Source organism: Phalaenopsis equestris, unplaced genomic scaffold, assembly GCF_001263595.1.
Source record: "Phalaenopsis equestris unplaced genomic scaffold, ASM126359v1 Scaffold000925, whole genome shotgun sequence".
NCBI classification, from domain to species: Eukaryota; Viridiplantae; Streptophyta; class Magnoliopsida; order Asparagales; family Orchidaceae; genus Phalaenopsis; species Phalaenopsis equestris.
The window spans coordinates 18954-32363 of NW_018165364.1; the positions used below are offsets into that span (position 1 = coordinate 18954).

At 32.3% G+C, this 13410-nt stretch overlaps 1 protein-coding gene across 1 annotated transcript in view; it reads left to right on the top strand.

Moving 5' to 3' along the window:
• Positions 1-4857: 4857 nt before the first annotated feature.
• The window catches only part of LOC110032337 (AP-5 complex subunit zeta-1), a 34890-nt gene continuing 26337 nt past the window's right edge, over positions 4858-13410 (top strand). The window contains exons 1-5 of the mRNA XM_020735930.1: positions 4858-5203; positions 5285-5425; positions 9222-9313; positions 12776-12872; positions 13249-13292. Of these exons, the coding sequence (XP_020591589.1) occupies positions 5084-5203; positions 5285-5425; positions 9222-9313; positions 12776-12872; positions 13249-13292 (494 nt within the window). The 5' untranslated portion in view covers positions 4858-5083. The remainder of the gene's footprint in view (positions 5204-5284; positions 5426-9221; positions 9314-12775; positions 12873-13248; positions 13293-13410) is intronic.

The window sequence follows — 13410 nt, forward strand, 5'->3', positions numbered from 1 at the left end:
TCTGTTAGGAGAGAAACACAACTGAAATGGGGTGAAATAGAGCTGAAACAGAGTCAGACGGATCAAAATAATGGAGCTGTTGCAGGGTGGTGCATGATGCGCCAAAATACAAAGAACTGGCGCATGATGGACCGATTTGCCAGAGATGACTTTTAACGGATTAAGGCAGTTCAGGACGAGTTTTTGTGCAAATTTTCTAAGGGACACTTATTCTAAACACCCCTTGGAGTGATTCAATGCGCCTAGACACTTTGGATGGTTTTTTTATAAAGGAAAATATCTCTTGGATCAATGGGCATGTATTTTGAATTCAAATGAGTTGACTTTTGGAGGGAATTCTGAATTCTTTTTGGAGGAAGTCAACCTTTTATAAAAGAGAGGGAAGTCTAGGGCTTGAAGAGGAGTATAGGTGTGTGTGAGTGTGTGTGTATGTGAGTGGTGTGAGAGTGAGAGGAAGGGCTTGGGGATTTTCTTCAAGGATTGTAAGAGGAGAGGGAAGACGATAGATTTCTTTCTCATTACATTTCTAAGAGAGAATTGAGAGTACTTGTAAAGAAAGAAAGACTTGAAGAGAACTTCTAGGAATTTACTTGGGAATGATTGTAAGATAAGTTGTGTCTTTTATTTCTTTTGTATTGTAAACTTATTTTTATTAATGAAATCTATTTTTTGTCGTATCCTTCTCATGAATTCTGAGCAGTTTTTTTTATCTTTCTCTCTACTTTGAGATTTCATTTTAATATTTTTGGTTTCAGGTACAAGAAATGAAATTTTGAAGTAAATAAAGCAAAAATGGTGTAATTTAAATGGTGCAATTTGGAGTAAAAACGAGCAAGAAAGAAAATTCAAACTTGACACATTTTAATATATCTTTCTATGCTTAATCAAATTTACATTTCTCACATGTTTTTGAATAAAATTACACTTTAAAGAAAGGTTATTTTCATACTTATTTTGAAGTTATATCTGTTAGGAGAGAAACACAACTGAAATGGGGCGAAATAGAGCTGAAACAGAGTCAGACGGAGCAAAATAATGGAACTGTTGCAGGGTGGTGTATGATGCGCCAAAATACAAAGAACTGGCACATGATGGACCGATTTGGCGCCATATGCGCCGGAGATGACTTTTAACGGATTAAGGCGGTTCGGGACGAGTTTTTGTGCAAATTTTCTAAGGGAAACTTATTCTAAACACCCCTTGGAGTGATTCAATGCATCTAGACACTTTGGATGGTTCTTTTATAAAGGGGGCAAATTTTCAAAGGGGAACTTGCTCTAAACACCTCATAGAGTGATTCAATGCATCTAGACACTTTGGAAGGTTCTTTTATGAAGGGAAATATCTCTTGGATCAATGGGCATGTATTTTGAATTCAAATGAGTTGACTTTTGGAGGGAATTCTGAATTCTTTTTGGAGGAAGTCAACCTTTTATAAAAGAGAGGGAAGTCTAGGGCTTGAAGAGGAGTATAGGTGTGTGTGAGTGTGTGTGTATGTGAGTGGTGTGAGAGTGAGAGGAAGGGCTTGGGGATTTTCTTCAAGGATTTTAAGAGGAGAGGGAAGGTGATAGATTTCTTTCTCATTACATTTCTAAGAGAGAATTGAGAGTACTTGTAAAGAAAGAAAGACTTGAAGAGAACTTCTAGGAATTTACTTGGGAATGACTGTAAGATAAGTTGTGTCTTTTATTTCTTTTGTATTGTAAACTTATTTTTATTAATGAAATCTGTGTTTTGTCGTATCCTTCTCATGAATTCTGAGTAGTCTTTTTTATCTTTCTCCCTACTTTGAGATTTCATTTTGTGAATAATTGATTTTGTTTTATACAGTTTTAAATGTCAATATTTTGTGGTGATTCAAACTTCGACCTTCATTTACTTTTCGATCTGATCAATTGAAATGTTAAAATGTATTTAGAAACATATGTTCCGAAAGGGCTATGATTTCTACAACATTAGGAGAATAACATTTGATTTCATGCGAGAGTATGTCATATATGGAATTGAGTGCAAAAAAATAGGGAAATATATTTTTTTGGATGCAAAATTGGAGATTTTAAGGTGACAGATTAAAATCCTCAATTTACTTCAATTGATTGGAAACTAATATGAGATTGTTAGCCCTCAGATGAGAGAGTAGTGAGAGCTCTGGAGTGGCAGCCGGTATATTCCCAGCCTAACCACGAAATTAGGGACCAAAGTCTGGATTAGTCAATGTTATTTATAGCACTCGAAAGAGGGTAAAGAATATGCGCTCCTATTTGGCACAAAATAATTTTTATATGTTTTTAAATGATTTTAATTTCTTCACAATCCATATACTTATTATAAAGGGGAATGAGGCTTTCTTAAATTTGAACCCTTTGTCAGAAAACTTTGTTTAGTCTTAGTAAATTTAATTTTATAGTTTAGAAAATAGTTTAGTAAACTTAGTTCTTTCAGTTACATTTCTATTAGCATTCTTTAAACCCATTTTAATTTGTCTTTCTTACTTCAATTTTTATATTTTGAATACTGTGATTTAAGTTATTATCATAAGAATTTCCATCTTCCAAAACTAAAACCTTATATTAGTAAACTAGAATTTACCCGAGGGATGTCTTACTGTGCTTCTATATGGGATCGATACTGGGGTTTTTAAAGAAAGCCCCATATTACTTGAAGTGATGTGTACACTTGCGTAAAACTCCTAGTGTGTGAACTATTTTATATATTTTATATAACATTTCTATTTTGTACATTAAATACTTAATATAAATTGGGTCAAGATTTTGGTCATATTTTTGAAAGCTAAATTACTGCATAATTTCAGGACGGGTCAAGTTTTTGGCATTGTTATATTGTTACCGAGGATTTAAATTGACATAAAACACGCAGAAAAACGACAGACACTAGGGGCACATCTTATGCTCATTAAGAGTTATTACAAGCCACATACACTGTGGCCACAAAAAAAAAATGAGGTGAGCACAGAATTTGATGGTGAAGGAATGTTAAAATAGAAGGGTTGAGGATATTAACATGCTTGGAGAGAAGTGTGGAAGGTAGATCAACGCGTAAATAACATGAATCAAGTGCTTGATAATGAAATAATGAGGACGACTATGAGCAACATTGGATGTTAAAAAGTTCAACAAATTGGGTAGTTTGTAGATGCATTGAATTATTAACTTAATTCTTTAATTATTTCATTTTTTTGCTCGTAGACATTTAATTGATTTTTTTAAACTAATTTTTTGATAATTAAATGTAGTGTTAGATGATTGTTCTTGGTAATGTAGTAATTCCATAATTATGTTTGATTGTAAAGACTTTTGTTATCTATTTTTAAGTGTCGTATTGCAAGAGATTCTTTAAAATCTTGTATAATATGCAACATTGTAATTGAACTTAGCATTTGCTTGAATCTGTCAAATGCACCACTTTTAATAATTTGATTGTTAAAAGACAATAATAGACATGCTAAGCAATTTTGTATCTATTTTATAAATACACTTATGAAAGAATAGTATGATTTCAAAAGTAGTATTTGTTCTTCATTTGTTATGCCTGATTCTTTTCATTCATATAAGAATCATTAAGTATTATGAGCTATTTAACTATTCTAATTGAGCAACATATAGTAAACAAATAGTTTTTTAGCTTCTTAGCTGGTTTCATATGTTACAAGAGATGTTATGCCTTTTTTATAAGATCAATACCTATTTAATACAATAACCTTCCATAATAAGAATTAACAAATAAATATATAAGTAGTAAGTTTGAGATTATAACAACTCATACTTCGAAAAACATCAAGATCTGAAGAGAAAAAAGTTTGTTTAGCTGACCAAAATCTTCAATATAGGAAGCAATTATATTCATATCGTAGAATTTTAATTACTAAAAAATACTCCAAGTTATATTCATAAACATACTCTTCTTACATGGTTTAAGCTAGCTAAGATATAAAATGATATTAATCTCTATCATAAGTAAGCATCAACAATAAATTTTTTACAATCTTTGAAGCTATTTGAAGCTGAGAAGGTGAACTCATTTTTTAAATTATGGCAACTTTTTATCAATAATGAGAGCAAACATAAATTTCAGACCTAAAACATCCAAAAAAATCTCTTAACATCAACTGAGAGGAATTGCTAAAACATAAGAAGTTACGAAACTACAAACATTGAATGTAGCAAAGCTTAAAATTAAATGTTTATTCAAAAATGCAAATTAAAATCTCAACAATTTTTTTCATTTAGGATGGAATGACAATGATAAAGGGGTTACTTGTTAAGTTTATGTGCAAGATATATGTTGTTTTGGTTTTAGTAAATTCAAAATCTCAACTATGAATAAGCTATTTTGATGAAATTAAGCATTTAAAAAATAAGTATTATTTAAGGTAACTAAATATCATTCCACAATGCTATTTCATGCCTTATAAATTACTACAAATCATTTCCAAAGGAAGCAAATTCTAGATTGAACCAAAGTTTTGAAGGTCCACTAATGAAACTCCCAATATTGGATTAATCGTCTCCAAAATGTAAGTCATTGAAAAACCACAAGTACAACAGGCAACAAAATTGGCAGTTAAATGTTACGAAGATCACGTTGAAAATCAATGTATTATATTGAATTTCATAGTAGTTGGTTTGGAAAACGTCCCTAAAATCTATCATTTTGTAGACCATAAGGGGCTGTTTGGTAGCCAATTTTTAGCATGAATTTTGCAGGATTTAAGTTAAATCACGCCAAACCGAAATCTATCATTTTGTAGACCATAAGGGGCTGTTTGGCAGCCAATTTTTAGCATGAATTTTGCAGGATTTAAATCACGCCAAACCGGAAAAAATGCCTTCTTAAATCCTGAGCTCCAGTAAATCCCAAAATGACGCTGATTCACGATAATCCATGATTTATACTAAATACTGAAATCTGAGGACGAGCGAACAGGAAGAATGGCACGAACAAGCTAGGCAAAGCGCAGGTTAATTCATTTCTTTACCGCGCTTCAATTCTGCTGCGAAGAGGGTTGCCGCGCTTCAGTTCTGCGGCGATCTCCCAGTAACCCTTCGACCTAGAGAGAAAAATAATGGCGAAACCGGTGGACAGGGAAGGAGATTGGGATTTCCACCTGCGATCCCTATCCGCAAACGCGAGAGACTCAACCGCTGCTAGTGATCCAGCTTCGGATCCATACATACTCCAATCTGTAAGGCCTTTTTTTTCCTCTCCCAAGTTTTTGTTTCTATAACCTTTCGAGACATTTCATAATGGTATGTTTCCCATGAAGATTAAGAAGATTTACGATATCTGCAAGGAAGCTAAGTCGGAGGATTTAGTAGCCCGCGCTTATCCGCATATCAACAAGCTCTTTCATCGATCGGTGGCCGCCCTCCCTCAGTCTCAGGCCTCTAATGGGCTTCTATTGCTGGTTCTCTCTCTTCCTAACTTTTTTTTTCTTTTTCTTTCTATCTTTTGTACCTGGTAGAAATATCACCCATATCCTTTATCTCGCAATGTTTGATTCGCATTATTCCCATCACATGTTTTTGATTTCTTCCGTGTCGAGGCCTTAGCTTAATACTTAGGGCTTGTTTTTTATTGCCTGATATCCATTTTTTGGTGCTTTGAAGCATTAGTTCTTCTATAAGAGTTCAACAACTGTGTCCGACAATCATCCAAAGAAGCTTTTATTGTTAATTAATAGTCGTATGACGAGTTAGTTTCTCATATATATTTTCCAGACTCTCAGAAGATAAGCTTTGGTTTTATAGTGAGCTTGCAAATGCTGTATCTTATTTGGAATATTATGATAGAATTACTCTGCATCATTTCTGCAGATTGTCTACTTAGATACATGCTACAAAGTGAACGCTTACCAGAGAATTGTTGTACCCTGGCTCACAAGGCGGCACACTTTGGTAATATGGAACATGGATATATTAATCTCAACTCAAATAAGGCTGTTATGTATTTAATAGGAAAAAATTTCACGTACACAAGTAATTATAAGCAAACATGTAAAAATAAGCGTAAAGATAATATTTTATTGCATCCATCAGTCACTATGGGAAGCAAAAGCAGTAATTAAAAATGATTAGAATTTACTAAAAATTAATGTTACAATGGATGAGTTTGACATTCGAAGTCAGTCTCTTATTTATTAAATTATAAATGTTGAGATATGGCACATGCAATATGGAGAAGAAAAGTTGTATGATTTCTAATGTAATAATAGTATAATAAATGTCATATATCAACGTAATGAATAATATTACCTGATATGAATGAAAAATGTCAACTAGTTTAAGTTGCTTTACAATATGTTGACTAATGTTCATGATCATTTGTATAAAAGGCTGTAAGCAATGTATTTCTATACTAATAGAATCATGCACAACCATATCACACATAATTATATATAACCAAAAAAGACTCATTAGTCCTCTATCATATAATTTTCTCATCTATATATTTGCATATATCTGTAGTTGATTTCACTAAGACACTTTGAGAGGTATGCGTCAAATCATGGAAATATAATGGCTCCCAAAAGAGTTGACACTCCGTGGGCTTGCTTGCCCTACTATTAAAATTCAAAAGGGTTTTGCATATTTAACTGGTATTTTGAATCAACATGGCTAGTGTTAGTTTCATAATAAGAATATGATTTATTGTATTTAACAAAAGCAATGTTGTTAGTTGCAGCAGTTAAAATGAAAAAACTGTCTTGTCAGTAAGAATATGATTTATTGTATTTAACAAAAGCAATGTATGAGAATTACTTTTGCTATCATATGCTCATTTCAAATTTAAGTATTTATGCAGCAGTTAAAATGAAAAAACTTATTATCTCACGTGATCATTCCCAACATTAAATAATATCTATTTAAATATGGATAACAAGAACTGAATGCAATAACATGAATGGCAACATACAAAATTTCTAAGATCACAATTACACGCATTAAGGATAAAACCTCAAACAAAGAAGGATAGATTTATCCTTCAATAAATAAATTGTTATTTACTTTAGAGTCAGTGGCACGAAACAATTTTAATTGTGTTCCAACAATCACGTCAAGTGAAATATCAACTTGTGATCTGATACATTAAGGATTGTAAATTTATTTCACAAGCACATATGAGCATTGAAAATCATAGCTAACTAAAATAGGTAAAATGTAATTCATTTAAATTATTTTAAAATCAAACAGAATGAAGTATGATTATTTTGGGATGAAGCCAATATTATTAACTCTAATTTCATAATTTATCCTAATTTTTTTTAAAACAAAACCTAAAATAAGTTTAAGAATACCTAATAATTTGTATTAAGCTATGAGAATTGAAGGGACGAAGATGAATGGGTTACCCAAATGCTCTTTTATGATCAATGATGGTGAACGTAATGGGAGCTTGGGGAGTTAAAGATGATTGTGCCTTCAAGGGCTATAGATAAAAAATGCCTATGAAGAAAAGAGATTGCGATTCACAAATTCTTGGCTAAAGAAGAACAAAAGGATTCATGACATTGGGGTTGAGTTATGGTGGAAAGTTTGTGCAATTAGATCGAGATGCTTGCAGATTGGAATGGCTCTTGATTGAAGTGGGTGACTTGTGCAGCAGTTTTGAGATCGTTACTCAATTGAAGGAGATGATGATGATTGATGGTGCAAGGGGGAGAGAGAGTGGGGGAGGGGGAGAGAGAGGGAGCTTTTGCTTGATAATAGATCTTTCTGTGATTGAGGTAAGGCCTAGGTTACCAATTTTTGTAGAAGAGAAAGGTGATGCTGTTGGGGAAATCATGTTTGGGTTCAGCGCTTACATATTTTTGGGCCGTGTTCGTGTTTAATTGTTATGTAGGGCTGTAAATGAGTCGAGCTTGAGAGAGCTCAAGCTTGGCTTGTGTTCGACTCATTCGAAATTACTCATGTTTGAATTGACTCGTGAATAGTGTGTTCATGTTCGACTCGATTTAAATATTCTTGTTCATGTTCGGCTTAAATTTGGCTCGTCAAAATTAATTCGAAAAAATCAATATAGGGTATTGGATTCGAACCTGCGCCAACTCTGTGCCATAGAATGTGCAAAACCACATGACCATATATAATTTTTTATTTCGAGCTAAAACGAGCCGAACACGAGCGAACAGGGAGTTGTTCGTGTTCAGCTCGTTTAAAATTCGAGCTTAAAAATATTGTTTGTGTTTGGCTCGTTTACTTAACAAATGAGCTGAACACGAACGGTTCGCGAACAACGAGCTTTTTTGACAGCCCTACTAGTATGGTTCAAGTATGTACGATTTTGGGGTTAAGGTATGTATGATTTTGGTTCTTATTGGAATAACTGTTTATTATTGTTTATTTGTGCTCTTTCATTTGTGCGAAATGAATATATCTGTGATAGGGTTGGTGTAGCTCTAATGACGTGTAGCTCTAGAGAGAGTTGTCTTAGATGGCTTGGTCACATTAAACGTCAGCCATTTGATGATCCGATTAGAAGAGTAGATGTTTTAGATTCGACTTACGTTGAAAACGGCAGGCCTAGGATGACTTGGGCATATTGTATTAAAAAATGATCTTAATTTATTAGAATTAAATGAAAATATAACACTAAATAGGATGCAGCGAAGAAAAATGATTCATGTAACCGACCCCACTTAGTGGGATAAAGGTTTTGTTGTTGTTGTTGTATTTGTGCTCTTTCAACTTATGATTCCTGATATCTCTCATGCTTTTATGCAATAAGTTTTTGTCTGTGTTTGGCTTATTCAAAGTACATACTTGATCTTCTCTTGGATGGATGATAGAATAGGTGTACTTGCATATATGTAAAAATAAGATATTTTGCACATATTTATGCTTATGTTGTGCATACAGCGTATCATATCATGTGAGATGATGCCACAGGTATAACTTTTTGTTTCCGCTGTTGTGTTTTTGGATGTTAGTAGTGCTGCTGCAGCAAAGATTTTTTTTGTTCAGTTTTATTTGTATTCTTATTCTTATGCAATAACGTTGCAACTGTGAGCAGCAGCTGAATGGAGTTGTTTTAAATTTCATCTCCGGCTCGCACCCATGTTATTGCAGATGTTCTCTTTCAATGGAAATTGTATCATTTCTTAGAGATTCAGCTTTAATTACATTCATTTCATGTTTTAGAAAAAATAACTCTCATCCCTTTTAATTCATTGATTCTTGATTTTTTAGTCTTTCCCTTTGCAGGCTATCCTTCAATTTTTTCTTGATTTTGGAGAAATGGTTTTACACGATGCTGAACCTAGCTTACGAACCTTTTTTCGCTCCTGTTTAAGCAGGTAAGAAACTTTCAATTGCAAGTTTTAGCAATGTTTTATTCGTTCATTTGAATTTAATTCATGGAAGTCAGGTGGAATGTCCAATAGTTTTTTTAAATTTATGTATAAGTACTTGCAGGCTCCGCATTTTATAATTTTTATTGTAGAAATTGATTGAAGTGCTACTAGTTTTGCAATTCAAATTTCTTTATATGCTATTATAAGGGAACTATGCTTAATCTTTTCAGTGGACTCTCTCTCTCTCTTAAATTCAAATGAAGTCAGGTGAAATGTCCAATAGTTTTTTTAAATTTATGTACAAGTACTTGCAGGCTCCGCATTTTATAATTTTTATTGTAGAAATTGATTGAAGTGCTACTAGTTTTGCAATTCAAATTTCTTTATATGCTACTATAAGGGAACTATGCTTAATCTTTTCAGTGGACTCTCTCTCTCTCTTAAATTCAAATGAAGTCAGGTGAAATGTCCAATAGTTTTTTTAAATTTATGTACAAGTACTTGCAGGCTCCGCATTTTATAATTTTTATTGTAGAAATTGATTGAAGTGCTACTAGTTTAGCAATTCAAATTTCTTTATATGCTACTATAAGGGAACTATGCTTAATCGTTTCAGTGGACTCTCTCTCTCTCTTAAATTCAAATGAAGTCAGGTGAAATGTCTCTCTCTCTCTCTCTCTCTCTCTCTCTCTCTCTCTCTCTCTCTCTCTCTCTCTCTCTCTCTCTCGTGTGCATGTGCACATCTTCTATAACCTCATGTTATGCAGATGTTCACAAAAGCACATAAACTACTGTCGTATCAGTTTTAAAATGAAGAATTCGTTTTATCCCCATTTTTCTCCTTCTATCATCTTTCATAAAATTTGAACCTGTAATGCCATACTCATTAAAATATTGTTGCAAAAAACATTTTTCTCCTACTCATTACAATGTTCTTTACTACAACATTCACTTAAGTTCTCCATATTACCCTGCTGTTTTAATATGCACAAACTCATGCATGATATCATTAATACTAGGAACTCAACTTTTTCATATATCCATTGCAGTTGAGTATAATCAGTTTCCAAGGATAAACTCTAATTTGCGCTCTTTCAAATCATTTAACTTCAATTTTATCACATTGAACCTCTTGTAATGATATTTCCAACTAGAAGTTTGGCTATCCAGTTTAAATGACTATTTTCATAATTTGAACTTACCCTTTGAATGATTGTATATCTATTTTCATAGAGACTGCCCTAGCATAATCAAAAGAGATAGTCTTTTTGAGGTTGTATCTCTCTTTGACCCTTTGGAATATCGCAACTTTGAAGGCTTTCTTAATTTCAAAGGATTCATACTTTTTTGTCTTTGTATATCTGCAGTGATAAGAAGTATTCATGCTTTTGAGCTTCATAAAATCTGTCATAATATTATCTCACGTTTACTTTCATTACATTTTGAATTATTTGTGTTTGCTATACTAACGTAGTTATAACAATATATGAAGAAAATCTAGTAGCACATGCTTTTCAATCAAAAATAGGCTTGCTAAGCTTTTGAGCAATCAAAATTAGCTGATGAAATATTGATGATATCTGATTTTAGCTCCCGACATTAAATATGCAATTCATTGATATCACCACACACCAGCATCAAATCTGTTTAGTCATCTTTGGCTTATGTTTATCATTATCTACATTCCAATATTCGTGACTTTTAGTTCAATGTTTGCTGATTTATATTCTTACCTTGAATTGTTTGGATTCCACTTCATTTCTTCTACATTTTAAATCCAAAGAAGGCTTAAATAGCTAATGATCTGTCCAATGTTTTTAAAAATGTGCTATGAAGCGCGCTTCACAACCAAAGTGAAACGAAGCACGTGACACCCCCTTTGCTTCGCTGAGGGGCGCTTCGAAGCACTGAAGTTAATTTGCATTTTTTTTGCAATTTTTTAATTTTTATTTCTTGCAATAAAATATTAGAAGTTTTTCAAAATTTTAATTCGTAGGACACCCGTCCTTTGGACTTAATTGAAGTCCGATTTCGTGCAATTCATTATCCTCAATATTTGCCTTCAAGTTATGTATTATACCAAATTTTTTTTTCTATTTTATATCAATTTTTAATTCATACTGTATATTTTATAGTTGTCAACGAATGAATTTATACATTGATAATTCTGTATAACCTATTGGCACTTTGATTAATAAAAGCGTTGTTTTGCTCTGCCCTTTATTCTTTGAAGCAAAATTAATGCATTGTGTTTTGATAACACTGGATTTGTCTATCTTGTAATAGTTATTGATTTGTAATTATAAGGATTCTATATGTGCAACGGAGAAGAAAAGACCTTACAAAAATGAGGTCAACAATGTGCAAGATCTTAATTTAATATAAATCATTGAAGAAATCATGACCATTCATTGATAGTAGATCTTATGAAAACTGCATCAAATATGTATCACTTAACTAATAAGCGAATATCTATACATTTATATCATGATAAACAATTTCACATTAATTTATTTTATCTTTTCATGTCTTTATTGATAGGTTTAGAATTAATAATAAGTTTTAAGGTTAAATGAAAGGAAATATATTGCTTTTTATTGCATATATTTAATTTCAATGATTTAAACTACTGTTCTTTTTTGATTTATGGTTATTTATAAATTCATAGGTTTTTGTAATGATAGATGAACTAACCTAAATTTGTTTTATTTTTAAAGCATACTTGTATTACATTAATTAGCCTAAAAGTAATAACAATTTTTGAATTAAAACAAAGGAATATATTTAATTTTTATAACATATATTTAGTTTTAATGATTTAGAATTTTATCATCTCTATTTATACTATTATAATATTTTAAAAAAATATTCTTCATGTGCACTTGGGACATTTGCATTTTTACTACTTTGTATGAGGCAGGGAGTAACGCCTTGTATTTGGAATGAATTAATAAATGAAGATTTTGATTAGATTAGCTAACTTTCTCTCCCCTCTTAGGAATCTACTGTCTCCCTCTCCTTTCTTCTGTTTCTTCACTTCATCCCCATCTCTGTACCTGTCTATGCCATAATTCCCCTCTTCCTTTTCTCATTATTTATCATGGCTATTTGACTTGTTTCTGTAATTATTTCTGGCTCGTTGATGACTTTCCTTTTCTTGTTATTTTGGTCGCCACATAATTTTCTAGGTCTCATATTAGATTTATATCACAAACTCCAGACCCTAAGATGTTCCATATTGTAATACCATTTGTAAAAAGGGCATTTATACTTATGCACACTCTCAGAATTATCTTATTAAGAACTTAGTCCTACTTTATCTAGACTATGTTGTTCTAAGATTTGGTATTTTTTTCTGTAGCAATTCCTGGTGAATTCCCATTTTAAGCTCTTCTTGCAGAAATAGAAGATGATATTTAATTTTTTTTTGCCACTTGAATAATTTATTTGCTTTGTGGTTTGCAGAGAATTTGCAGATCCTCGTGTTGCAGAAGCCACTCTCGACTTCCTTAACCTAAACAAAATAAAGCTTATAAATGCGTATCCTACTTTGCTAGCACAGGTATATAGGCTTTTGTTAGAGTAATCTGTTAAATGTTGATCTCGGGAAAGAGCAAAATATATATTTTCAGTGAAATAGGGCTGATGTAGCTTTTAGTTTAAGCTGATGGCAAATAACTTGAATGAGGCTGCTGCAGACGTGAGTCTTTTCTGAAGTTTGACCTGCATTATGTACTTGGTTTCTATTATTTATTTAGTTGCTCTTCATTTTAAAAAAGCCTACTAAATTTTGTGGCACGAAAGACTAGCTTTTAGGGAAATGGGAAAATTGCTGTGATGCGAAGTTATAAAACTACATTTGTCTTAAATATTTCTGTTTGATTTAAATGGCACTGAATTTATTTTAATTTCTTACTTTAGCGCTTTTTTTTTTGCAGTTTTTCCCTTTGCTATTGAAGTTGATAGCATGGAATGGTGAGAAGTATGTTCTGCACATTTTAGGCGGTTTAGGCTGCTAAACTATTTGGATTGGGCAATAAGTTGATTATTATTGACTACTCATATTTCTACCATGGAAAATTCAATTTTGCATTTGTAAC